The 27,752-nt window shown below is 41.9% G+C and overlaps 1 protein-coding gene across 1 annotated transcript in view; it reads right to left on the bottom strand.

Annotated features, from left to right (window-relative positions):
• The window catches only part of dnajc8 (DnaJ (Hsp40) homolog, subfamily C, member 8), a 61,943-nt gene extending 34,466 nt beyond the window's left edge, over positions 1–27,477 (bottom strand). The window contains exon 1 of the mRNA XM_060915306.1: positions 27,390–27,477. Coding sequence (XP_060771289.1) covers positions 27,390–27,464 — 75 coding nt within the window. The 5' untranslated portion in view covers positions 27,465–27,477. The remainder of the gene's footprint in view (positions 1–27,389) is intronic.
• Positions 27,478–27,752: the final 275 nt, after the last annotated feature.

Below are 27,752 nucleotides of genomic sequence, written 5' to 3'. Positions count from 1 at the left end.
CTCACCATGCAAAAATAAAGCAACATGTAATACATCAAAACCACTCCCAGAGATCTCACCTAGGCCTGTATTTTACAGATGTGAATAAGTTGAACCAATTTGTAACCAACCTAATATGTCACTGTCAGTCTTTCTTTCTTATAATGTAAACCCCAAGCTAAAATCAACTTTGATCATGTACAATTCTATATTATTGCCACAAGCCACAGAAATGCACGCTAAAATCCACAAAACAATAGCTATCCTAAATATTATTTAAGAACTTTGATAGTTTTAGCTGATATTTAGAGAGTTTTTCAAAGGGTTATGGTGGTTAAATTGCTGATTTTCTAAACATATGCCATGTCTATTTCAGACGCGTCACATCCATAACGGAATTTCGTCACATCCATAACGCTGACTTTTCCTTCCGAAACTCTGCATGAAATACAAAATATTTTAAACAAAGATTTTTTAATATTCACCTTGGACCCCTCTATCAAATGGATATCTCCATTTCGACATTAGGTTTACGATTTCACAGAGTTTGATAAAAATGTACAGTCACCCAAGAAAAGTGATACTTTTTCTGTCACATCCATAACGCATCTTTTATTGGCATTTTCTGGCATGCCCTAGATGTACTATGGGAATTGTTCTTGTTCTATCACTTCTCCAGTATGGTACAGCCTTAAAATATGCAACACCTGTTTAAATACTGGGAGACAATAAAACATGCACTGGGTCATTTGTTGCCATTTTGAGTTCAAGTGTCATGTCCATAACGCTGGAATTGCCCACATTCAGAATCAGGGAACATTGCCCTGAAGACGGTGCCCACGTCTTCGTTCGAATTGTAGGAGTGGTGTCGGTCAATCGTTTGCAGAACCCACAGTATTTCAGCCTTAAGTGTCGCGGTCGAGGCGAAAGCACCGAAGGCACTTGTGCTGGGAGAAGTAGGCACCGAAGGGAAAGTGGGCTTTGCGCTAACGTTTGCAACCGGTGCTGCAAACATCTGCATGGGAACTGTTGTTACCTGACTGGCGGCAAAGCGTTTATGCTTTTCCCCTTTCATGCGAGCGTCACGGCCCATTGTTCCCAACTTTATGTCTTTCTTGCAGAGTTTACACTGAGCTTCATTTTCGGACGTTGCTTTTGACAACCAACCGCTATATTTCTGGTCCTCAAGCCACTTGTCCCTAAACTTACACTTCCCCATCCTACATGTCTGCCACGCAAAAGAAACCACTTCTTCGTCTTCTCCCACAACACTATACGGAAAACACTGCCCCCTAAGTGTTGTGAGACGCCTGTACTTTTAGGTACAGAGCGGTCTTTTTGCCATCTTCTTGTTACACATTCACGTGAGCTGTTTGAACAACGTTAGCATGGGGGGGAAAAAAAAAAATAAAAATTGTACAAACATATTTGTGTGCCCCGATGAAATTTAATGCCACCCATATGAAAATTAATGCCACACTTCAAAATATTAGCAAAATATAAGGCTATTTAAGGCCTTAAACGCCATATACTGTATATCAGACTTTTTAAGGATCCGCGGACACCCTGCAACAGGCTTTTAGATAGAGGGGCGTCTGGGCGTCTTTTCGACGCCCTGTACTGAAAAAAACAAGAAATTGGACGCCCTACTTTTTAGTACGACGCCCTAAAGACGCCCTAATATTTCCGCCCGTGTTATGTCCGGTAACTTAGCTGAATATGTTAAAAAATCGCCGAGTCTGAGCTTTCCGAGGATCTACAAGCTTTGTTGACACCGCCATTTTGGAAATTTCAGAAGTCTCGCTTTGACAGCTGTCTTTCCCGAAGACGCCCAGGGTTACCATAGCAACAGCACGAGCCCAGAGTACAAAATATAGGCACCCGCCGCAGAGCTACAGAAACACGCGTTTCTATGGCTGCACTAATTTCAAAGTTGTGAGAGCCCTCGTTATAAATAAATGGGTTATTAAATAAATTTGGTGTACAAAGCACTTGTAATATGCGTTCCCAGAGCAGAGGGGGAAAAGATGTATGCCTAGGAGACACTGGCATAAATATCCAGACAATATAGCCGTAGACTATATTGCCGCAGCTAAATGTGGAATGTAGTCTATAGAAAACCGGCCTTACCTGACATGTTATTTATCCCGAATAAATCCTTTTAACAGTAAATAACACATTTTCATGCAGATTTTCCCAACATTACAGGCTACGTAGTGGAGAGTGTGGTAGTCGAGCCGGCGGGTAGTATTTCTAGTAGGCTAAACAATAAGGCGGAGGCGGAGCGCGTGTTTTCCTGTCAGAACAGAATCAAGACAAAAGCACGCACTCTCCTCTGCATTGAGCAGCTGGATCGGCTCATCAGGCTCAGCTATGCCTGAATTCCCATGCTGGAATTCGACTTCGCTGCCGCCAGAAAGTTGTACCTCAAGGCCCCCAGGCGGTTGTAAACATATTGTTGCCAGTGGACTGTTGCAGTGAAACCATTTTGTTTACATTAAGACATTAAAGAAAGTTGTTTTACCTAAAATGAATCTGGCTTGAATTTTTCCATGCACACATGCCTCCCCCCAGTCCAGCCTTACTATTGATACAAGAATGTTGTAACAAAGGCAAAAACACTTGGCTGTATTGCTCAAAATTTGCTGTCAAAATGAAGGAAATAGCATTTGAGAGCATTAGAAATTTCAAAATTTTCCGGGGGAGTACCCCCGGAACCCCCTAAAACACTCGTGCCAGCGGCGCTCAACGCGCCGCTACACCTCGCCACATACAGTGACACCTGCAAAAAAGTTAGACTCCCTAAAAAAAAATCCTGCCTAAAAGCCTGCCCTGCAATATATGCAGACACATTCAGAAAGAAAGTAGTTCTAGTAGCAGAGGAATTAATAATTTAAGGTACATTAAGCTGTGGAGAGTTCTGAATGAAAATAATAATAATACTGGAGCTTTGTTTCTGTTATCAAAGGAATGCAGTCCTGTGCAAAATGTCACTGTGGAACCAGAGTGTAGAAATGAACCTACAGTTCGAGAGAGTTCTATACAAACACACTGAACTTTACAACAGCTGCACGCATGTGAAATAGAAATAAATCGACGAATGCAGGAAAAAAAAAAAAAAAATTGGATAAAACTGACATGTCCCAACATGTCAATTTCAGGAGATGCCTACCCCAAATTTTGAATTTCAGTATTCTTGAAAACATTTTTCAGTATTTTGGAATGACTTTCAGTAACATTAATTTATGTGCATTTCCATTATAAAGATGTATATATACCAATATGTTTAACATTTAAATTATTAAAAAGTAACTTACTGTTTTGTGTGAACTGAATAAACAAAACGCGAGCAGCCATCTCAACTGAATTTCCACTCAACAAATTTCTAGAGCATACAATATATCACATTTTTATAAATTTTATACAATAGTGTTCCCTGTTTGCAGACATTACGGTTGACTACCAATCATTGGTATTGAATGTAACTCCTCAAAAGTATTATATTATATTGCCTGGCAAAATGTTCTACCTGTTAACGGATTCTAATAAAATTTTAAAAACATTTCTTATTTCATGCCAAAGAGAGTCCGACATTGTTATCTTAATGTCCCAATATATACAGTGGGGCAAAAAAGTATTTAGTCAGCCACCAATTGTGCAAGTTCTCCCACTTAAAAAGATGAGAGAGGCCTGTAATTTTCATCATAGGTATACTTCAACTATGAGAGACAGAATAAAAAAAAATCCAGATTGTCTGATTTTTAAAGAATTTATTTGCAAATTAGGGTGGAAAATAAGTATTTGGTCAATAACAAAAGTTCATCTCAATACTTTGTTATATACCCTTTGTTGGCAATGACAGAGGTCAAACGTTTTCTGTAAGTCTTCACAAGGTTTTCACACACTGTTGCTGGTATTTTGGCCCATTCCTCCATGCAGATCTCCTCTAGAGCAGTGATGTTTCGGGGCTGTCGCTGGGCAACACGGACTTTCAACTCCCTCCAAAGATTTTCTATGGGGTTGAGATCTGGAGACTGGCTAGGCCACTCCAGGACCTTGAAATGCTTCTTACGAAGCCACTCCTTCGTTGCCCGGGCGGTGTGTTTGGGATCATTGTCATGCTGAAAGACCCAGCCACGTTTCATCTTCAATGCCCTTGCTGATGGAAGGAGGTTTTCACTCAATCTCACGATACATGGCCCCATTCATTCTTTCCTTTACACGGATCAGTCGTCCTGGTCCCTTTGCAGAAAAACAGCCCCAAAGCATGATGTTTCCACCCCCATGCTTCACAGTAGGTATGGTGTTCTTTGGATGCAACTCAGCATTCTTTCTCCTCCAAACATGACAAGTTGAGTTTTTACCAAAAAGTTCTATTTTGGTTTCATCTGACCATATGACATTCTCCCAATCCTCTTCTGGATCATCCAAATGCTCTCTAGCAAACTTCAGACGGGCCTGGACGTGTACTGGCTTAAGCAGGGGGACACGTCTGGCACTGCAGGATTTGAGTCCCTGGCGGCGTAGTGTGTTACTGATGGTAGCCTTTGTTACTTTGGTCCCAGCTCTCTGCAGGTCATTCACTAGGTCCCCCCGTGTGGTTCTGGGATTTTTGCTCACTGTTCTTGTGATCATTTTGACCCCACGGGGTGAGATCTTGCGTGGAGCCCCAGATCGAGGGAGATTATCAGTGGTCTTGTATGTCTTCCATTTTCTAATAATGGCTCCCACAGTTGATTTCTTCACACCAAGCTGCTTACCTATTGCAGATTCAGTCTTCCCAGCCTGGTGCAGGTCTACAATTTTGTTTCTGGTGTCCTTTGACAGCTCTTTGGTCTTGGCCATAGTGGAGTTTGGAGTGTGACTGTTTGAGGTTGTGGACAGGTGTCTTTTATACTGATAACGAGTTCAAACAGGTGCCATTAATACAGGTAACGAGTGGAGGACAGAGGAACCTCTTAAAGAAGAAGTTACAGGTCTGTGAGAGCCAGAAATCTTGCTTGTTTGTAGGTGACCAAATACTTATTTTACCGAGGAATTTACCAATTAATTCATTAAAAATCCTACAATGTGATTTCCTGGATTCTTTCCCCCCATTCTGTCTCTCATAGTTGAAGTGTACCTATGATGAAAATTACAGGCCTCTCTCATCTTTTTAAGTGGGAGAACTTGCACAATTGGTGGCTGACTAAATACTTTTTTGCCCCACTGTAAATACTTCAGCATAATGCTTCAGAAGAGACATTGAATAAAATGACATTTATAATTGTATTTAAAACAGTGGAATGATCGATTTTTTGCCACAATCCCAACAGCACTAATCATAAAACTCTGTTTTTGATCATACTACATGTACATTTGTACTTGTAACACTGAAAAGACTTTAAATTAAAGAAGTCCAGCCAGTGTTTGATATTTCAGTGAATAAAAATCATACATGTAAAAAGAAAGTGAATAAGTTTAACTCACATTTCATGGCACTAATTGGCAAGTTCAACTCCAAGCACAGGTCAACCATCACCGCTTCAGCACGTGTCACGTTCCGTGTCTTTTCATCCACAGATTTCGTAAAAAACTGCTGGATACCCCCAGATTTACTTTCCGTCTGACTCGCCATTTCAGCATACTCCATATGGTTTTTGGAGTTGACATGCCGCGTGCAGTCATCGCGACCACCATGAGTGATGTTAATGTCAGTTCTACACAGTTTGCAGTGCGCGTATCCATTGCCCTTTTGATTGGGTGTAATGCACGGCCATTCTACTAAACATATCGAAAATAGCGCGAACAAATGTGCGGAATCTGCGCATGTCACACACAGCATGTGTGGTTGTCGTAAAAATAAATAGCCGTGAATCGCGCATGGATTGAAAAAGTCGCTTGGACATTTAAAAACAACTCACTGGAATTTAAGACTTTATAATAATTCCGTATAGAATAACACTGTTTGCCGTAACATCGTATTTATGTAACTTTTCCGTACAAAATACGGCCAATCCGTACTAGCAGGCATCTCTGTTAATGTGTTTCCTGTGAAACGAGACGAGCTACTTTAGCATACCTGCCAACCTTGAAAAAATTTGATGAGTACAATTTTACAATTTCATGAGTAACCCCCCCCCCGCGTCAACCTCACCCCAACCCAGTGCGCATGCGCCCCCACAGACCACAACCAGCAGACCAAAAACACACTTTCAATCCAGTTTTATTGATTGACCTTGGGAACATAGTCCAGTTTTGTAAAACATTCCTACTGATAGACTTTGGGAAACTGTTATTGATGGCTCTTGGGAACTTCCTTCCGTTTTGAAAAGCACAAACATTAAATACATCTCATCTCATTATCTCTAGCCGCTTTATCCTGTTCTACAGGGTCGCAGGCAAGCTGGAGCCTATCCCAGCTGACTATGGGTGAAAGGCGGGGTACACCCTGGACAAGTCACCAGGTCATCACAGGGCTGACACATAGACACAGACAACCATTCACACCTACGGTCAATTTAGAGTCACCAGTTAACCTAACCTGCATGTCTTTGGACTGTGGGGGAAACCGGAGCACCCGGAGGAAACCCACGCGGACACGGGGAGAACATGCAAACTCCGCACAGAAAGGCCCTCGCCGGCCACGGGGCTCGAACCCAGGACCTTCTTGCTGTGAGGCGACAGCGCTAACCACTACACCACCGTGCCGCCCCCATTAAATAAATAACACATTAAATTAATTCAGTATGTAAAAAAGGCACTTTCAACACAAAACATGGTATGCACAAATTTCCCATGCAATAGGTTTAGACTTTTGCATTTTTTAACATGTTGGAAGTATATTGCATTATAGACCCCTTTCACTGACGTCACCCGAAACCGGAAGTAAACAGACCCTGCGCCATTTTGGAAGACCAACAAACTCGTGATTAGGGGGAAATAACGGCAGCGGTATGGGAACCCACGAGAATAAAGTGGAGTGGCAAACGACTTAAACAAACAAATCTGAGCTGTTTTATTTATGATTTATTGGCCCAACAGTAGACTTGAAAGAAACCTGTGTGAGACTTGGCAAAAAACTGTGGATATAATGGATCAGTCTGTGCATGATCTGCGGACACTTTGAGGTAAGCAAACGCAAGAAATTCAGATTTAAAACATGCTAAAGTGGCCCCAAGTTGATAACTGGATGAGGAGCAAGCCTCCCAGACTTCTACAATTTAATAATAATAATAATTTAGGATGGTTTGGGGCTTGCTCTCCCTCCTATTATATAAATAAAGCATAGTTGTTGTGTAGGCATATATCATAAATACATACGTATAATTTGGATAAATTAACCTAAATTATGGATACCTTAATAGTAACAAAAAGTATTAATTTTTCAACTGAAAAGATATATTATTAAAAGATAAATATCAACAAGATTACCTTGGCCATAACTATGTGTAGGTTATTCTTAATAACAGCTGTAATATCACGAACCAAGCCACTAACAACATAATTGTAAGCCTGTAGCCCTTTGTAGGCTTTCAAGTCATCAGCAGTGTAGGCAGCGTTTGAACTACGGGGGTACTCGGGGGATCCGAGATCCCCTGAAACAGACATGAGATCCCTTGAAAACATGATTTGGGAAATGTTGGGGGGTCTCTAAAATATTGGCAAAATGATGTTTATTGACATAGCAATCGTGTGTAACGGGAAGCATTTGCATATCCCAAGTGTTGTGTTTACATCAAAGATAAAATAAACCGATATGACGACTGCTGCTGCCAGGTTGGTTGTTGAGTAGCCTGACTTTTTTTTTTTCTTGCGTGTGGTATCATTGTTGATGCGAGGTTGTTTTTTGAACATGCCAATGTGGACACGATTTCCCCTGATGAGTTATGACTTCAGACGCGATGCGTGTGTGGAGTCCGCGTGATGTGTGCGCAAGATAGGCTTCTCATGTGTTTGGAGATCCGCGCTCCGAGACAAGCGCAAGCACCCCTGAAAATATCGGCATAGTTCGAACACTGAGTGTAGGCACTGGGTGTAAACAACAAATAGTTTACAATGTCTGGGTAGCAAACAGATGGCAGAATTGGTGTCAGGTCCTCATGTTTCCATTCTCCCTTGCCGCGAGTCTTAGGGGTCAAACCCATCAATCACAGCCAGTTTCTCCACATACCGTGCCCTTTCTGCAGCTGGTAATGTACTCACATAACCAGAATTATCAGCCATCGTGTCACTTTACTCTCGCTCGTACTTTGTTTTATATTGTGAGTGCATGTACTTGGTCTTCCAATATGGCGCCTAACAAAATCTCGCGGCGCGGTGACGTCATGCGGTAGCCCTCTATACAGTAAAAATGTTGCATTATACAGTACACTGCAGTATTTTGTAGTATGCCTTTTTCATGTGCAAACTATTGCATTTGAAATATTGCATTTACTGCAGTAATACTGTATAAAAAAAGCATTTGATACTGCAGGACCACGCAGGCTTTTTCATAAGAGGGATGACCAATTTTCGACTTCACATCATCTGCAAACATTCTAGGCTACCATTGACAGAAGTTACCGACTGCCCTTAAGATATACAACACGCTACGTTTTGTTGAGCACATCAATAAAGTGGTACTTATTAGAGGTCGACCGATGTATCGGCCGGCCGATTTAATCGGCCGATTTTTGCCATTTTTTAATGAATCGGCATCGGACGATTTTCTTATTTGGTCGCGCCGATTTAAAATCAGGCACGACAGCTACGTAGAACGCGGCATGCAAAAGACCCAAGCCAACAAACGTTTCAGGAGTCAGCAGAGATAGCCTACAGGTAAGGCTTCAATTCTTACATTTCAACGTCCTAAAGTCGTATATTTGCTCTCATGATAGTTGTAATCTGTGATGTGTTGCTTCATTTAGCGAAAGGAAAAACGAATAGCATTTCAACTGCATCGGAGTTGTAGAATTCCTCTCGAAATGAAACGTTGCGATGCGTAGCCTTGTGGCCGCGAGTGCGTCGGGAATGCGTCGACTATGTAAGCCCCCTTAACGCTGGTGACCGCTATGTTCCGATCTAAACTGTAGTAACGGACAATCTAAGTGAAAAGTTAACAAAAAGAGGACGCAAAACTAACCTGTGAACGTATTATAACATTGCCATCCCATGTCCACTCGTTTTCGCGATGTATACATGTTTGATTTGATTATGAACCGGAGGCCGATGCTAGACCTCTGCAGTTCCTATTTCCGGTTTCCTGCACAGCATGCTGGGAGACGGAGTTTTATATTGTTGAAACGGAAACGTGTGAAAGTTCAAGGCGTGGAAGTTCCACAGTGAAACTGTATAACTTGAACATGTATTTTGCCGTTTTGAAGTAACTATCTGAAGTTGTCACATCACGGAAGTCTTCTTGCACTCTGTTATGCCGCTTTTCCACTACAAACGCGGCTGAGTCGTGCCGTGCTGAGTCGAGCTGAGCGGGGCTATTGAAGTTGCATTTCGACTACAACCGCGCTGAACCGTGCTGGCTGGAAGTGGGTGGACACATTGGGTGGAGTTAGCGAAAGTGGGTGGACGTCATGTGATGTCGTTAAGCAGCGCAAACAGTGACATCAGTGACAGTGGCGGAACAAGTCAGAGCCGGGCCGGGGGCGGGGCAAATGACCGGGCCCTTTATTAAAGCTCATCATAACATCATTTTAGGCTACAAAATGTCCGCAACTGCGGTGTTTACCAATTTCAACACTACCGGGTGCAACTATGTTATTTTGTACATTAAGTCCTTCAAACGAGCATGTAACTCAGAAACAAAAAACATTAGGCGACATACTGTACATGGCTCATAATAAAACATCAATAGCCTACTGCGCGCATTATTTGAAGGGCATACGACGAGCCTTGCGCTCCGCGAACTCGTCCACGATGCTCTGTATGTCACTGATTCAGTGAGCTTTTAAGCGGTAGTCTCACGACCCGAATAGTAAACAATAAACATGGAGGACATGGAGTCGTTAGTGTTGCTGGTCTTGGTGCTGTGGCTTGACAACGCCAACAGATACTGGCAAGAGCGTATAGATGAGGCGAGGCGCATAAGGCTTCAGAAATTCTCGTAATTCGTAATTCTTCTTCTTCCGGGTTTGCGGTGTTTACAGATCCCAGCGTGCTCGCGGGGCGTGTGTGGGCATGTGAGGACACTCCTCCTCACCAATCAGTGCACAGGGGAGTGTCTGCTCACGCCTCCAGCCTCACTCAGCACGGTTTGGCTCGCTTCAGCCCTACCCCAAAACGGTGCGAGTTTTAGGGGCTAAGCAGGGCTGAAACGAGCTGAGTCGTGCTGGTTTTTGGTAGTCGAAACGCGAGCCGTGTCGGGCTGAAGTGAGCTGAAGCGAGCTGAAGTGAGCTGAAAAAGGGTAGTGGAAAAGGGCCATTAGTCTATTGATTATTCATTTTAATACGTTTAAGTCATTAATTTGTTAATTCTTGTTATGATGAGTATAGTCATTTTTATATAATACATAATATTTATACTATATATTGTTATTTATAATGAATAAAATAAACGTTATGAATAATAAAATCTAAATGAAATTAATAATTTCTTTCATTAACATATTTTCAATAAATCGTGTCAAGTTTATAAGTGTTGTGCGTCCTCTTACTACTATGATATTTTAGCATGCCAATTAAGGACAACACGATAGCATATCGGCCCTAAAAATCGACCCCCCCAAAAAATCGGCAGCTCATACCGGCCATCGGCTGACTGACCTCTAAATATCGGTATCGGCTTTAGAAAAACCCATATCGGTCGACCTCTAGTACTTATCATAGTGAATCAATGAGAGCGCGAGAGGAATTGTAATCAGGTTTCGTTGGTTACCGCATCGAATATGCAACCTCGAGTGACGGCTTCGAAGTTAAATGAAGAACTAGCCTGTACTGCTGGTGTTGTAAATGCACAAAATAACGGCTAGGAAGCTCGAGTACACGTGAAACACAACCGTTTCTGTTACAAATATAAAAACGACGTCTCTAACCGACGTTTCAATCCCCGACTCGCTCTAGCCACCTGGCTGCACCGCTGCAATCGAGTCAGAGACACGAAGGAGGAAGGGGAGGGGCTGAAGAGGGGCGGGGGGATTGGGCAAAGCGTTCCATTCTGGCTTTGAGTTCTCTCACAGATCAGCGGTATCAACTTCAGCGAGAACTTGACTGAAATGCGAGTTCGGACGATATGCGTACTTTTTAATGTGAAAACGTACAGTCGTACAATGAGGTAAAAATTCGTAGCGGCTACGCAAGATGCGTACAGGTTGGCAGGTATGCTTTAGGACTGGTTCCCTGCTCTCTTAGCGCCCTTGTTGCCTAGGTTGCCAGCACTAACTTTTGTCATCCGATTACCATTCAAGTTTTACTCGTCCTTGCACAGACTTTAGTCGCCTTGGACGATCGGACATGAGGTTTTTCGAGCAATGCGTTTGTACAGAGATCAAAGAGGAGGACGACATGACAGCCGGTAAGTGTACGAGAGACACTGCCCTTCCGATAGTTTACAGCCCATGCTCTGTGCATTTACGCTACGTTCACACTGCAAGGCTTAATGCTCAATTCCGATTTTTTTGTGAAATCCGATTTTTTTGTGAGGTCGTTCACATTAACAAATATATGCGACTTGTATGTGATCCTCAGTATGAACGAAAAGCGACCTAAAAGTGTTCCGCATGCGCATTGCAGGATACGACGACGTCACACGCAGTGAGCATGGCCAGTGTTTACGGAAGTAAAACCGCCCGGTTGCGGTATGACCCATCCAATCTAGCTTGAATAGCTGCATCCCCCCAAATGGAAATCAGCTCCCTAACCTCTGCGTCCTTCCATTGAGAAGATTCAGAACCTTCACAGCCCGAAGCGTCCCTCGCATTGATGTCATGCACAGGGGCGCAGATACGTTTTTTGAACTGGGGGGGACAAAGCTGCCAGCAAACCAACCCCAACCCCGATATGCCTGTCAAACTTGTTGTGGGTTACCATAGCAACCAAGCTCGAGCTCGCAACCTGTGCAGTCTGCGCAGCTCAACCAACCGAATATCAGTCTTTGTTTTGTTTTATGTGAGTTGTTGCAACTATGTATACACTGCTGTGCACCTCAATAAACCGAATGGTAATTAGTCTTTTGATTTTTCCGTGAGGTTTGCCTTATGCAAAGTGGGGGGGACCGAACGAAGTGAATTTAAATCTGGGTGGGACGAATCCCACCCATCCCCCCCTCTATCTGCGCCCGTGATTATGCGCCATGTTGTTGTAACTTTTTTTGAGAGACCTGCCGCCTACTTCAGCGCAGAATAGTGACGTTTGTGGCTTGTTGATGACGTGAAAGTCGGATGAATGCGACCTGGCGGTTCCGACTGAAGTCGCATATGAAAAGAGCGGATAGGAATCGGAATTAGGACCACATATCCAAACGGCCTGGGTCGGATTTGAAAAAAAATCGGATCTGTGTCGTTCATATCGTCAATAAAAGATCGGATACAGGTCACATATGGGCGAAAAGATTGGATTTGAGTCACTTCAGCCTGCAGTGTGAACGTAGCCTTATTGTCCTGGATTCGTCTCAAACTGTTGTGTGTTTGCAGTTTACGTCGTCTTGTGTACCACACCCTGCACCGTCATCCTGAAGAGACTACATTTCGCTCCAGTGTATCCAAGCTATCCAGAGGAATGGCACTAAAACATGACAGGACAACTACAAGATCATTTGTCATCAGTTACAAAAGAAATCATCCAAGCAGCGCTGAAATTAAAATATACCTGGACTGCTGATATGGGCTCATGGTTCGGAGGACCGTGGACAAGATACAGACCCAGCATTTTGTATTTCAGTGGTTCAATAGTTTCTCTTTCACTACGTTTTCATTTTTTCCCCCAGTTTGGTTGCAACACAAGTATTGTGGGTTGGTGGTGTTTTTTTTTTGGCAAGTGAAATTTTTGCTTATATTTAACAACTGATAAAACCACTTCATGGATTAATGACCACAATTTAAGGCAAGATGACGATTAATACCATTCCTTTGCTGTCGTCTTTTTTTCTTTACGATTTTTTTTGGGCTTTTTTCACCCTTATTATTGGATAGGACAGTGCAGAGACAGGAAACAAGCAGGAGAGAGAGACGGGGAGGGATCAGGAAACGACCCCGGGTCCCCGGACCTATGGCATGGCGCCCCATCCACCCGAGCCACGACGCCCCCTGCTGTCGTCTTTTTTCACCACAGCAGATAATGTCCCTCCATCTCCTCCTATCGTCTGTATAAGGGTCCGTCTCAGAAACTGGTCTCTCATACCCCTTTTCCACCAAATCAGTTCCAGGGCTGGTTCGGGGCCAGTGCTGGTTCACAACTCGTTCAACTTGCGAGCCAGCTGAGAACCAGTTTGCTTTTCCATAGCTCACGGTGCTAAGGGAAGCCATGTGATTTACGTCGCTTAAACCTTGGCGGGAATATCGAAGCAAAAACAATACGGAAGAAGCAACAGCAGCAACAACAATAATGGATGACTTCGCGTTTGTACAGCTGCTGCTCCTCGTCGCTTAAAAATGGCGATCTTTCGCGGTCTTGTTATTGTTGTTGGTCTTAGCAACTCCGCCCCCCCCGCTGATGTAAGCGGTTCTTTGCAGAGAGTTGGTGCTAGCCTGGAACCGGTTTTTCTGGCCCCAAAGCCAGTTCTTTGTCAGTGGAAACAGAAAACCCGGTTCCAAACTAAGCACTGGCCCCGAACCAGCCCTGGAACTGCTTTGGTGTTAAAGGGGCATCATTTGGGACATTATGGTCAAAAAATACATTTTCTAATTTTACTATTTTTTTTTTTTGCATTTCCCGAACACTCAATGTTTCTTTTGTCATGTTTAATAAGAATAAAGATAGTATCTTGCTTTATCTGGCCTCCACTGTGGAACATTTTTTTGATTACAATTCAAATGCTTTTGTAAAATTGATTTCCATATAAAATAACTCCATCATGAAGAATTAAAGCCCCTCCTTCACAGAGGAGTGAAAATATTGAATACATTTCCTCTTTTTGATTGCTTGGGTTAAAAATGCCAAGTTATGATGACTGAATTGATTATTCACTTAAATATGAATAATATGATACAGTTTGGGTATTTGATATGGCGAAATAGGACACGATGGAAAAACCAAGAACACACCGGAAAGATGAGAATAACGGCGGTGGTAAAAGAAGAGCGACTGTACCGGCTGAAGGTCGCGCGGGTCTCTGCTGCGGCGCGCGAGCAACGGGACATCACTACCGCACCGGACGGAGCGGGGGCGGGGCAAAATGATTGGCCATAGATTCTATCAAAAGTTCGATCTAAATTGACCATGGTTGCAAAATATTGGCCAAAAATACGCAAACACTACGAAATATGAAAGTAAAATGAAAAAGAAACATTCTATTGCCTTATACTGCAAGACTAAAACAAAATAAAAATGTCAAAACTCACCTTCTCAGTGATAACGTCCGAACAGATCACCCGCGTAACAGAGAGACCGCAAATGGAAGCACGATCAGCTTCTAACTGTTGGAGTGGAAAATTCCATTCTACACATGCAAATTGTTAATGTGTGTCCTTCCCCGCACACAAATAACACGCTACGGTAAAAAATAGACCACGACTCATTTTATAGCTCAGAAATTCATACAAGACCAGCTACCATCGTAACATTCTGTAAGAAACATTCTATACCTAACTTTCAGCTTTCGTTTTAAAAAACAAAATCGCAGATTTATAACTAAATGTTTATATGGCGTAGTGATTTTAAGTTCCTACTTTTGGTGAGGTCGTGACCTTGACCCTGAGGCTTTCCGTTTAGATCAAAACACACGATCGTATTGGTTTGCGGAAAATGGAGTTACAACGGTGATGAAATATTTTGCATGATGTTTTATAATGGTTCTGATTATTCTGTGAGCGCACCAATCCTTCGGCATATAAAGTCACAACTGAAAATACAATTAGTGATAACTGTAGACTTTTCAGTGGATTACAACCTTTTAAAGGGAATGTGATGTCGTCGAACATTTATGTCCCAGATCAAGCCGCCATTTTTCCACAAATTTGCAGAATTTTTGCCAAATTCTGAATAGAGTATTCACATCAAAGATTGTTTTATCTGTATTATTTCTTTCATCATTTTATTTCAAATTAAAATCAACATCACCATTCAAAACTGTATAGTTTATTGACGGAGTATATTTAGTGGGCTACCCCCACAGTACCCAGTTTCTGAGACAGACCCATTTTTTTCCGTCACACCAACCGTCCTCATGTCCTCTTTCACCTCATCTTTGCTCTTCATCTTTTCCTTCTACCTGGCAACTCCATCTCCAGCAATTTTCCCCTAATATACCTCGGATCTCAATCTCGCCTTGGTCTCCAAGCTGTCGGACATGTCCTATCCCTCTAATATGCTCATTTCTCATCCTGTCCAACTTTTGTCACTCCCAATAAAAATCTCAACACCTTCAGCTCTGCTCCCTCCAGTCTTTTCGTCCGTGCCACCGTCTCCATTCCTTCAGTGTAATTTGGTGAAAACGAGCTGCCTCACATCGTATTCACTTCAGTTTGAGGCCGGTAGCACAGAAATGCTCATACTGTATTTTCACCTCAGTTTCTGTGGAATCAATTTTGTGCCAAAATGTTCATACGATACTTTTGAAATATCAAACAAAAACGACAAATCAAAATACAAAAAAAAAAAAAGTAAATTTTTTTAGACTGGCAAACAAATTATTCGTGTAATCACGCAAAATATCAGTCTATTACTCTTCAGAAACCTTTTATTTTTGTTCCGCGTCTTTCTCAGTTTTGTTTGACGTAATTTATTTTGGTTGCGATTCCAGCTTTCTGTTAGCCTAGTAAACTAGACCCACCCGCCTAGCGGCCAAAAATATTTTTTGCCTAGCGAATGGGTCTAGCCTTGCACCAGATAAACAAAAACACCCCGGGCATCAAATCGTGCCCGCCAATCACAACGCAAGGTTTTTGTTTGGATTCTTTGGGCGGGCTTTTGCAGGAGTGACGACAAAGCTGCGTGACGCTGGAGAAAGCACAACAGGAAAGATGGCTACGGCTAGTGAACAGCGCGTGTTTGACTCCGCTTTGGAATCAGTTTTAGAAGAATTAGACTTGGAGTTTTCGTTGAAACATGAGCAGGAAGAGGCTCTCCGCTCATTCCTTTTCAAGAAGGACGTTTTCGCTGTTTTGCCGACCGGCTATGGCAAAAGTCTGATCTACCAGCTGGCTCCGCTCGTAGCCAAAAGGATGGGGCTAGTTTGTGCAGTACGAAGAATTAATAAACAGCTTTGAAATATTACTTTTTGATTGTTTCTTATTTTCCCGTTATTTTAAATTTAAGGGAAATTATTTCACCAAACACCACTAAATAAAAACTCTCAAAAACAGTTTAAGCAAACCCTTGAAAAACACTTGGAAAAAAAATGAGTGTATGTGGTACAGACTCCAAACTTCTTAATATCTAGAACCTGCTTATTAATTAATAGGCATTTTGAAAAATTAATTTCAAGGCATCCCCCACTGCGCGCTCTGACTACGTCACAGTCACAGTTGCGCTGATTGGTCAGAGCGTTGGCCTATACACACAGACAGTTTGAAAGACAGCGGGTTGTTCCTCCTACCCGCTTCGGAAATGTCTACGGATCGAGGCCAGACTAAATGTTCACATTTAGTCTGGCTTGCCAGGCTAGCTCCCTGACTTTTTGCTTGCAGTTTTGGCACAAACTTCACGTGTGGGCGGGCTGTCCAGGAATGCATTCCCATTGGCTAACTTGTGTTTGACTGACAGCTACGCTCAGCCATTCCCTACTCGGATTCTGGCGGACTGTTTGACGAGTGACGATCCATTGACGGTAAACAAGGATCGAGTGGACTTCAGTGGCGACTATGATATTGAATTAATTCAACAAAGTTTAAGTGCGGGACAAATGTGTTGTATGTGTTGCAGTAGTGCACATTATGCAGGTGTGTTTAACGTTAGCAAGACAGCTATTATATTGGGTAGTGGAGCGAAGGCTAACATTCGACTTGCCACGAAACACCTGCATAATGTGCACTACTGCAACACATACAGCACATTTGTCCCGCACTTACACTTTGTTGAATTAATTCAATATCATAGTCGCCACTGAAGTCCACTCCATCCTTGTTTACCGTCAATGGATCGGTCACTCGTCAAACAGTCCGCCAGAATCCGAGTAGGGAATGGCTGAGCGTAGCTGTCAGTCAAACACAAGTTAGCCAATGGGAATGCGTTCCTGGACAGCCCGTCCACACGTGAAGTTTGTGCCAAAACTGCAAGCAAAAAGTCAGGGAGCGCAAACGAGAAAGCTGGAATCGCAACCAAAATAAATTACGTCAAACAAAACCGAGAAAGACACGGAACAAAAATAAAAGGTTTCTGAAGAGTAATAGACTGATATTTTGCACGATTACACGAATAATTTGTTTGCCAGTCTAAAAAAAACTGACTTTCTTTTTTTATATTTTGATTTGTCGTTTTTCTTTAATATTTCAAAAGTATTGTATGAACATTTTGGCACAAAATTGATTCCTTAAGTTTCCACCAAGCAAACGCCACTCATGTTCCACCCTGCATTTGATAACAATTCAATCCACTTTCTTCAGTTTAATTATGATCTGAGAGATCTGAATTGTATTTTTGTGGGTGGGTGGGTGGATACTGGACCAGCGAATCGCCATTTGTGAGGCTTCCTGATATCAGTGAAGTCATGTAAGATGAAATGGCACGCGTGTTACTCTTTTGTGAATATAGATGAATCATGCAAATGATAAGACTGCGCTTATTTTACCCATTTTTTTTTTAAAGACATCAAAACGTCAAATATTCGGTTGCAAATTCACAAGCACCTTGAAAATAAAACTGGCTTTGCAAAGTCATTTAATTTTTAACAGCTTTGTTGTACAAACCTGTATTTTGGAGTTTTTTATTCATTCATTCATTCATCGGTATGCTAATCAGGCATTATACTTTTAATAGAGGAAGCTGATGTTCACATTGGCTTGGAAGCACTTCAAGTGTTGGACATCTGAACATTTCATGAAGTTGACTCAGGTTTTAAGAAAGTTATAAATTTTCATGCCTTGAGTTACACATTTTTCTTCATTTCTGTAAAATGTCTAAACCAAAATCCATCCTCCAACAGCGGCTACAATTGACACCTTTTCAGATTTGCCAATAAAAAAACAAATTTTACAAAAGGTGAGTTTCAGTTACAACAGTTATTATTGGTCAATTAATCAAATCAACCAGAAGACCCCCCCCCCCTTGCCCTTTGATCTTGTCGTCTGATGACAACTCGTTAACCGAGATGGAAATTTTTTTTTTTTTTTTAACACGATCAGGAATTTTTCTGAAAGCCTGGACGTTATCACTGCAGGTAAGCATGGTGGAAAAATCATGGACAAATTTTTACTCATCAAATTCACAGATATTTCATGATGTCCTCATCAAAACCTACTTTGTTTCTAAAGGCCAATTTATGCTGACAACCCAGTCCTCTTAGATAGCGTCGCAGACAGCGTCTGCGTAGCCCCCCCACCTTCGCAGACGCTCTGCGCACACCTCCCAAAAATTGTGACCACCGCAGAAGCCTCGCAGACAGCGCCGCAGACAAGAGGGCTCTGATTGGTCCACTCTACATCCGCTGTACACGCACTTCTGCTTCCCTACTTTCCCGGTTTGGTTTGTTTTCACGACCGGCATTTTTAAAAACACAAGCGAAGATGGAGCAGCACGAAGAGCGGTTGATTGAGCAAGTACGTACATCTATACGACTCCAGTTCTAGTCATTATAAAAAAAAAGTTCTAGTCATTATAAGTAACCGGAGGATAAACACTCCACTAACCACACCCACCAACTACTCCTAGCGACTTCGCGCCCCCTTGCGTTGTGCCGGTGAATAAGATCGCGCACGCCTATTACTCCCGCTCAACAATAAATTACAACTGTCTGCGAAAAGCTATCTGCGAAAGCCTTGTCGCACGAGCATGCAGAGGCCTTAATACTACGTTCACACTGCAGGCTGAAGTGACTCAAACAGGCATGTGATTTGACCAAAGTGAAAAAGACTGAAAAATAGCCGGGGGTCTGGGGACTGCAGGCCACCAACCAGGTCCAGGGTGGAGCCCTGGTGGGGGGACAAGGGGGGCGAAGCCCCCCGAAGCTCCTGGTTTTTAAGCAAATTACCATGGAAAAATGATCACAAACAATCATTTGAAGCAAATGCTTCAGTCTTTTAAACAAATTTTTTTGCAGTAAACATACCTGATTATCCAAAGGACCTGCTGGATCTGCTCACAATTTCATACACTACAGTCTATTTACAGCTCATAAATGGTCTTCATTTCACAGGACTAATGATCAATGACCTGATGAGTTATTGTCCAAACTATATACACAGGTCACTATTTACAACTAACTCATCACATTTCTTTTCAATGGAGACATTTTGCTCGGATCGCTCTTATATGCGCTTTCCTAGCAAATTTCTGGGCAGCTTGCATCTTCCTCCATCCAAAATATACAATCATTTTCTTTTTACAAATGAATTAATAAAGTAAACTCTCACCTCGTTATTAACTACCCTGTCTGCAACTGGGAGGGGTTGTCTCAGTGGGCCTTTCCTCTCAATACTACCGGCGGCTGTCGATGTAAACAAGGGATCAAGTCCATACGGTTTGTTCACTACCCTGTCTGCAACTGGGAGGGGTTGTTTCGGTGGGTCTTTCCTCTCAATACTACCGGCAGCTGTCGATGTAAACAAGGGATGAAGTCCATACGGTTTGTTCACCTTCGGTTGACATCCAAATGCACCTGCTATCGAAAAGTTCGTTTTCCTTTCTTCGAGCTTGTTCACATGTTTTTGCCGCTTCGCGTGAGCTTCCAATGCCTTGAAACCTCGTGTTCCATAGTCAATAGTATCCTGACACCATGTGCACAATGCTTTACCGGGGCGGTCAATTTTACGAATGAAATCGCAAAAAAGAGTGGTAACTTCCTTCTTTCCAACAGTATCAACGATTTCTCTTTCCAACCAGTCCCATCGGAACTTATTCTTGATATGTTTATCAATTTCTTTGACGCGAGAGGCATCTTTCCGTTCAAGCACAGACATATTGCAACAATTGCAAATGGCGCTAAAAGCGACCTCGTATACAACAGCGGCTCTGATTGGTCAGAAGGAACAGACATTCAACCAATCAGCGGAGGCGTAACTGTTTCCTTCTCGAATACAAAAGACAGATCGGAAAATGAACGAGTGGGGATTTTAACACGAATATACGATCGGCAAAAAAGCGGAAATATTTTTTTTGTTTTTATGTAGTTGAAAAAGACGGAATTCCGACTAAAGACGGAAAAATCACATGCCTGCTCAAATCCGATTTTTTCGCCCATATGTGACCTGTATCCGATCTTTTATTGACAATATGAACGACAGATCCGATTTTTTTCAAATCCGACCCAGGCCGTTTGGATATGTAGTCCTAATTCCGATTCCTATCCGATCTTTTCATATGCGACTTCAGTCTGAACCGCCAGGTCGCATTCATCCGACTTACACGTCATCAACAAGCCACAAACGTCACTATTCTGCGCTGAAGTAGGCGGCGGGTCTCTCAAAAAAAGTTACAACAACATGGCGCATGACATCAATGCGACTCCGCACCCACACGTTCCTTTGAACGGAGGTTGCAGTCACTACCCCGCAGAACGCCTGAGCCAAAACCCTTGCCCTCTTCCTTCTCAACCTCCTCCTTAACATCAGGCTATTGTGCATGTTCTGGCTCCGTCGCAACAACAACTGCATCATCGGAAGGTACTCCATGCTGGCTACTGTCATACACAGGAAACTTTAGGTTACTTCCGTAAACACTGGCCATGCTCACTGCGTGTGACGTCGTCGTATCCTGCAATCCTGCAATGCGCATGCGCAACACTTTTAGGTCGCTTTTCGTTCATACTGAGGATCACATACAAGTTGCCTGTATTTGTTAATGTGAACGACCTCACAAAAAAATCGGAATTGAGCATTAAGCCTTGCAGTGTGAACGTAGTGTTACTCTTTCATTTGACGGTCGTCATTTTGTATCTAAACACGTGTTTGAGTCACGTGATGTGTTGATAATAGTGATCACGTTCACTGGTGTCCACCATTATCGACACCCTGTGGAATTAAGGGACATTTACAACTGTTCGGGATCGATTTTTCTGTAACATTGTTGAAGCAGATCAAGTACTTTATTAAAAAAAAAAGTGCTGCGATTTATAATTTTTTTTATGATTCATAACAGAATGGAATGATTATAGAGTATTTGGAATCCGATTGCAAGAAATAATTAGCTATTCCATTCAGGTTTTTTTTTTTTAGTTTGCTATAAGTATCGACCACGTATTACAATATCAGTAGACACTTTATATTTTGGTTCGAGGAATAACATGCGACCTGTGACCTGGATGTTCATGTGGTTTCAATGCCAATTGCCTGTTGAGATTTATTGGTAAACTACAAAACTAGAAATTAAACAACAAATGAACAGAATGGGATCTACAAAAATACTTAGGCCCCGGTCACACCGCCCGAACTTTGCTGGAGCGTTCCTGGAGCGGTGAAAAAAATTAATCACCGCTCGTAACCGTTCACCACCGTTTAACAAAAGTTGGCCCCCGTTAAAGCAACGCCGTATACGCTCGGCCACCGCTGATGTTTCTCGAGGGGCTCTGCTACCGCTCCGAAAGTTTTGAGCTGCACAAAATATTGCGAGCGGTGAGGAGGGAGCAATTTTCCGCCCCGGCAAAGTTCAGCCCCGCTCCACCAACGCCCAGTCAAAGTTTGGCACCGCTAGACGCAAGTTTGTGGACGCTTGGGTCCGCTAGGCCAACGCAGAAATCTTGAACGCTGGACCACCGCTGCTTCGCCAGCGTTGCCCGGGCGGCGATTAAACGTTGCACAAACTTCGGTGGAGCGGTTGTAAGCGTTTTACGAGCGGACACGGGGTTGCTGGAACGGTGTCGGGCGTTGAAGCAGCTATCCATGGCGGCGATGAACTTTGGTTTGGCGTTGGTATAGAGGTGTCAGAGCGGGACCAGAATTTGGCTATAAATACGGGGAGAAATGGACCAGGAGCTCATTTGGAATCGAGCTGCCGTTGAGTTCAGACCTCATCTATATCGAATTTGCTCAAAGTTACAGTAAAACTGTATCACCATGGATGCTGAGAAACTTGCTATGATTGGTGCACTAGTCCAGCAGCACAATCAGAACCTCCTCAGATTGCAACAAGCTGTTGACAGATTTTTTGATTTGATTTTATTCGATCATAATGTAAAATGAAGTACAGAATACATTAAAATCAGGATTACACAAGAAAGCGCAAGCACTTATTTCCATTGTGGTCCCATTAAAACACGTAAAACAGCAATGGCAACGTTATGATTTGACTTCATATTGACTCACTATGTAAATGGTGAAAATAATAATAACAACCACAATAATAATAAATTGACTAGACTAGTAGACAATGAAAATGCATTGTATAGACTAGACTGGAATTTGATTATAAAATTTGATTTCAAAAAGTATGACTAGTACCTATGGATAACAATTATAAAGTAAAATGTTGTACATATTAATAGTAAATATTAAATGATGATTAAATAATGATAAAGATAATTTAATAGCAAATAACAACATTAAGGAAAAGACAGCAAAAACAATTAAAATAGAAATAATCTGACTGACAACAAACAACAAAAAAATAAAGTAATATGAATGATAATAAAAAAGTATAAAGTAATATAAATAATATTAATAACAAACGTTTTTATAGATAAAAATGATAAGATCAACTAAACAACAGTGAAAAAAGGGGAAAAGCTATACAGACAACAGTAATAAGAATTTTAACTAGAAAAAAAAAAAGGAGAAGAAGGAGAGACAGAGTTGTGTGGGTCAGACAGTGGATACTGAGAAGGCCTGAACATGGACTGTATGACAAGCTGATGGTGGAGCTTCTATCAAAAATCTATCAGAACTTGTATCAAAATGATCCGTTCAGCTCCATAGTCACAAGCGGTATGCCGCTAAACCAACTTTATACCCCCGCCGAGCCAAAGCCCGCATGCGCAGAACGCTGCTATACCAACGCTCGCGTCACCGCTAAACCAACGCCGGCTTCAGCGGTGCACCGCTAAGCCAACACCCGTGTTTTCGATTTTTTTCCCATTTTGTGCGCGGTGACGAGCGTTGTCGAAATTCGGCCCCCCCTCCCTACCGTTCAAGGAACGCTCCAGCAAAGTTCGGGCGGTGTGACCGGGGCTTTAGAAAGTGGGTAGAAAGTGGAACAAAAATTCTGACGCAGGTTAAACATCCAGTTCATTTATTTACAAACATTAGAATTACTTCCTCATTTACGTAAAGACCAACATCAATACATTTATATAAAAAAGATTTTGGACTAAATATAAATCTATGTAAAACAAATTTTAAACCAAAAAAAAAAAAAAAAAAAACACGTTTTGTTAACTTAATACCACAATTATTTTTAACAAATAAAAATCACCTGGATGTCGATAACTGTGGACAAAGGTGTCGATAATTGTGGAACGATCTCTCTAACTGTGGACCAAAAGGTGTAGTGAAAGTTCATTATGTCTACCTATTGAAACTATTCTTTAAATTCGTTTCTTAAGACAAGGATTTTTTAAGATGTTACCTTGACAGTTTCGGCGATAAACTTCCGCCTTCTTCAAAACAGTCACCAGATGTCGAGTGGTGACGTGCCTTATCAGCTGATGTTACTCTAAGGAGGCGTGAACGTCCCGCCCAATTTGACAGGTAGTTCACGCCTCCTGCTGTCAGGTCGCTCCTCCAGGACGGCGCTCCAGGTGTGTGACAGCGCGTACGCTCCCTCATCCCGGTTCATCGTTCTCTGCGCACGCTTGCGTATCTCCACTGCCTCTAAAATCCAACGCTGGAATCTATTTTCTTCAGCGCGAATGACTCTGGCCTCTTCCCAATTCATTATATGATTTTGCCGTTTGCAGTGGTCTGAAATGGCTGATTTTAAGTTTTCTCGGTGTGCTTTTTCTTTTTCGGATCTTGAGAGTCTTTTTGTTGTTTCTTTTTCACATTCTATTTGGTGTTATTTTTTGCGAGTATGGAAGCATCTGCCCGTTTCACCAATATAAACTTTATTACATGAACGGCAAGGGATTTCATAGATGACGTTGCATTTATTGTCCAGTTGTATTTTGTCTTTGGGGTGAACTAGCAGCTGTCGGAGGTTCTTGTATGGTTTGACCGGGGTGTTGATGTGGTATTTCCTCATGGATCGTTGGATGCGTTCTGTAACTCCTTTTATGTATGTTAGTGTGACAAAGCCTCGGCTTGTTTTTTCTGTGTTTTTCCTTGTTTGTTTGTTTTTTTCCTTTGTTTGTGTCTGTAATTTCCCTTTTCGAATTGCCCACAGTGGATAGTGGCAGTTTTTTAATGCCTGTTGGATGTGTTGTTCCTCCTCCTGTCTGTCTTTCTCCTCCGTGATGTTCTGTGTTCGGTCGTATAGTGTTCTGATTACTGACATTGTGTGCGATGGGATGTTCAGATGTCCAGAGAAGATATTGGTCGGTGTGTGTAGGTTTTCTGTATGTTGTGATTTTAATGTTCCCTTCTTCTGTGTGGTGTATTTTTAGGTCCAGAAAAGCTATTGTCTTGTCCGTTTCCTCTTCGTGTGTGAATCTGATGTTGCCTGTCTTGTCTATGGAGTTTAGATGATCCGTGAATTGTTGTGTGTGACCTGTTTTGGTTATTTCAAGAATGTCAAAAGGTGTCAGTAACTGTGGAGCGGTGTCGATAACCATGGACAAAAAAAAAAAAAAGGGGGGGGGGGGTTTGATAATTGTGAACAAAGGTGTCAATAATTGTGGAACGATCTCGATAACTGTGGACTAAAAGGTGTCAATAATTGTGGAGAGGTGTCGATAACCATGGACAAAAAAAAAAAAAAAAAGGGGGTCGATAATTGTGGAGCGATCTCGATAATTGTGAACAAAGGTATCAATAATTGTGGAGCGGTGTCGATAACCATGGACAAAAAAAAAAAACGGGGGGGGGGTCGATAATTGTGAACAAAGGTGTCAATAATTGTGGAGCGGTGTCGATAACCATGGACAAAAAAAAAAAGGGGGGGGTCGATACTTGTGAACAAAGGTGTCAATAATTGTGGAACGATCTCGATAACTGTGGACTAAAAGGTGTCAATAATTGTGCAGCGGTGTCGATAACCATGGACCAAAAAAAAAAAAGGGGGTCGATAATTGTGGAACGATCTCGATAACTGTGGACTGGTGTCGATAACCATGGACCAAAAAAAAAAAAAAGGGGGGGGGGGGGGGGGGGGTCAATAATTGCGAACAAAGGTGTCAATAATTGTGGAACGATCTCGATAACTGTGGACCAAAGGTGTCAGTAATTGTGGAGCAGCGTTGAAAACCATGGACAAAAAAATAAAAAGGGGGGGGTCGATAATTGTGGAACGATCTCGATAACTGTGGGCCAAAGGTGTCAATAATTGTGGAGCGGTGTCGAAAACCATGGACCAAAAAAAAAAAAAAGGGGAGTCGATAATTGTGGAACGGTCTCAATAACCATGGACAAAAGGTGTCGATAATTGTGGAACGATCTCGATAACTGTGGACCAAAGGTGTCAATAATTGTGGAGCAGCGTTGAAAACCATGGACAAAAAAAAAAGGGGGGGGGGGGTCGATAATTGTGAACAAAGGGGTCGATAATTGTGGAATGGTGTCACACGATCTGATGTGCCAAGTAATCGGGAATCAACCCCAGTGGAAGTTTGAGTAATTGTTCATTCAAAATTTACATACTGCACGTCTTTTCTACTTTTGCAACGACCAAAAGATCGTTAAGGTGTCGATAATTGTAGCCACCGCTCCATTTATCCAAGTGGGACTCCCTAAAGTGAATGACACATGAAATGGAATGAAGAATGACAGCTAGTGATCTGAACAATAAATGGTCCCTTGTCATTCAGATTCTTATAAATGGAATAACGATTGAAATGTAGGTGGAATGACATGCTTTCAGCTCATGAAATGGAATGACATTGTTTCTAAGTGGAATGACATACTTTTAGGTTATGTTATCAGTGATATCACCTTTTACAAATGGAATGACAGCGTTTCCAGGTGGAATGACATACTTTAAGCTAATGTTATCAGTGATATCACCTTTTACAAATGGAATGACAGCGTTTCCAGGTGGAATGACATACTTTAAGCTAATGTTATCAGTGATATCACCTTTTACAAATGGAATGACAGCGTTTCCAGGTGGAATGACATACTTTAAGCTAATGTTATCAGTGATATCACCTATAACCTAACCCTAGAAACAATATCATTCCATTTGTTAATTTGATATCACTGATAACATTGCCTCAGAGTATGTCATTCCACCTAGAAACCTTATCATTCCATTTGTAAAAGGTGATATCACTGACATTAGCTCAAATTAAGTCAATACATATAGAAACCCTGTCATTCCATTTGTAAAAGCTGATATCCCACCAAGCACCCACTTATCCTAGGGAGGTCTAAAACTAAAGATTTCAATCGTTATTCCATTTGTAAGAATCTGAATGACAAGGGACCATTTATTGTTCAAATTTACTACCGGTCATTCATCATTCCATTTCATGCGTCATTCACTTTAGGGAGTCCTTATCCAAGTTCACTTATAGTAACATTATATACATCAATCTAAAGATACTTTCGAGCTTATTTATCTCAGGTGAAAATATAATACTTGATAAAAACTTCCAACAAGCCTACTAAGAAGCCTTTAAAAACTACTATAAATTATAAAACACAAAAGAAATGGCGAAAATGAAAGTATCAAAATCATGTTTAGGCATCTTAATGGCTGTGTACTGAACGCCTTTACACTCCCTATCACTGTGCACTTCGTTAAGTTCAAAACAGCGGATTCTACGCCCTATCTAGTGCACTACGCAGCCGATAAAACACGGTTTGGAAATCAACCTTCGCTGAATTTAACCTCTCAAAGGAGCAGATTAAAAAAGTCGAGTTACAACTTTAATGTTTTATATATTATATTAGTTAACAGGCAGCTACTTTACTCGGACGTTAATACGTTTGAGATGAAATATAAACCTAGAAACTGGCTGGAGTTTACACACACAGCCTGTGTGCACCAAAACACACTTCACTCTCCAGGGCCACGGGAAGCGACACACACGAAAAAAATCAATAAAGGTGTCTAATCTAATCTGTTATGGACAAGTCTTAAAATAAATAAAATAAGCTCACCTCTGAATAAAACGTCTGAAATGCATCATCTCCGGCGCTACTCTGAGCCGCGGAGGCGCCTGCTGAAGCCGCCATTTTGGATTTAGACCTTCCTGCGGATGTGACGTCGTTAAAGCGGAAGTACAATTAACTGATGCTAAATTTCTGCAAAATTAAACCGTTAGCAAGTCGGCTAAGTGAATTTCTTACACATAAGTTGTTTATTTTTTTAAATTGTAGCTCGTAAATTAAAAAAAAAAAAAAAACAAGCAACACACCAACACTACACTGAGCAAAAAACAAACAAAAACCCAAAACAATAAAAAAATTAAAAAAATCAAACTTAAGGGTTTCAGTTAAATGTCTCATCTCATCTCATTATCT

The sequence above is a fragment of the Neoarius graeffei genome, chromosome 2, assembly GCF_027579695.1.
Source record: "Neoarius graeffei isolate fNeoGra1 chromosome 2, fNeoGra1.pri, whole genome shotgun sequence".
Lineage (NCBI taxonomy): Eukaryota > Metazoa > Chordata > Actinopteri > Siluriformes > Ariidae > Neoarius > Neoarius graeffei.
The sequence above is the reverse complement of the archived record's forward strand: the minus strand, read 5'-3'. Positions and strand labels throughout refer to the sequence as shown.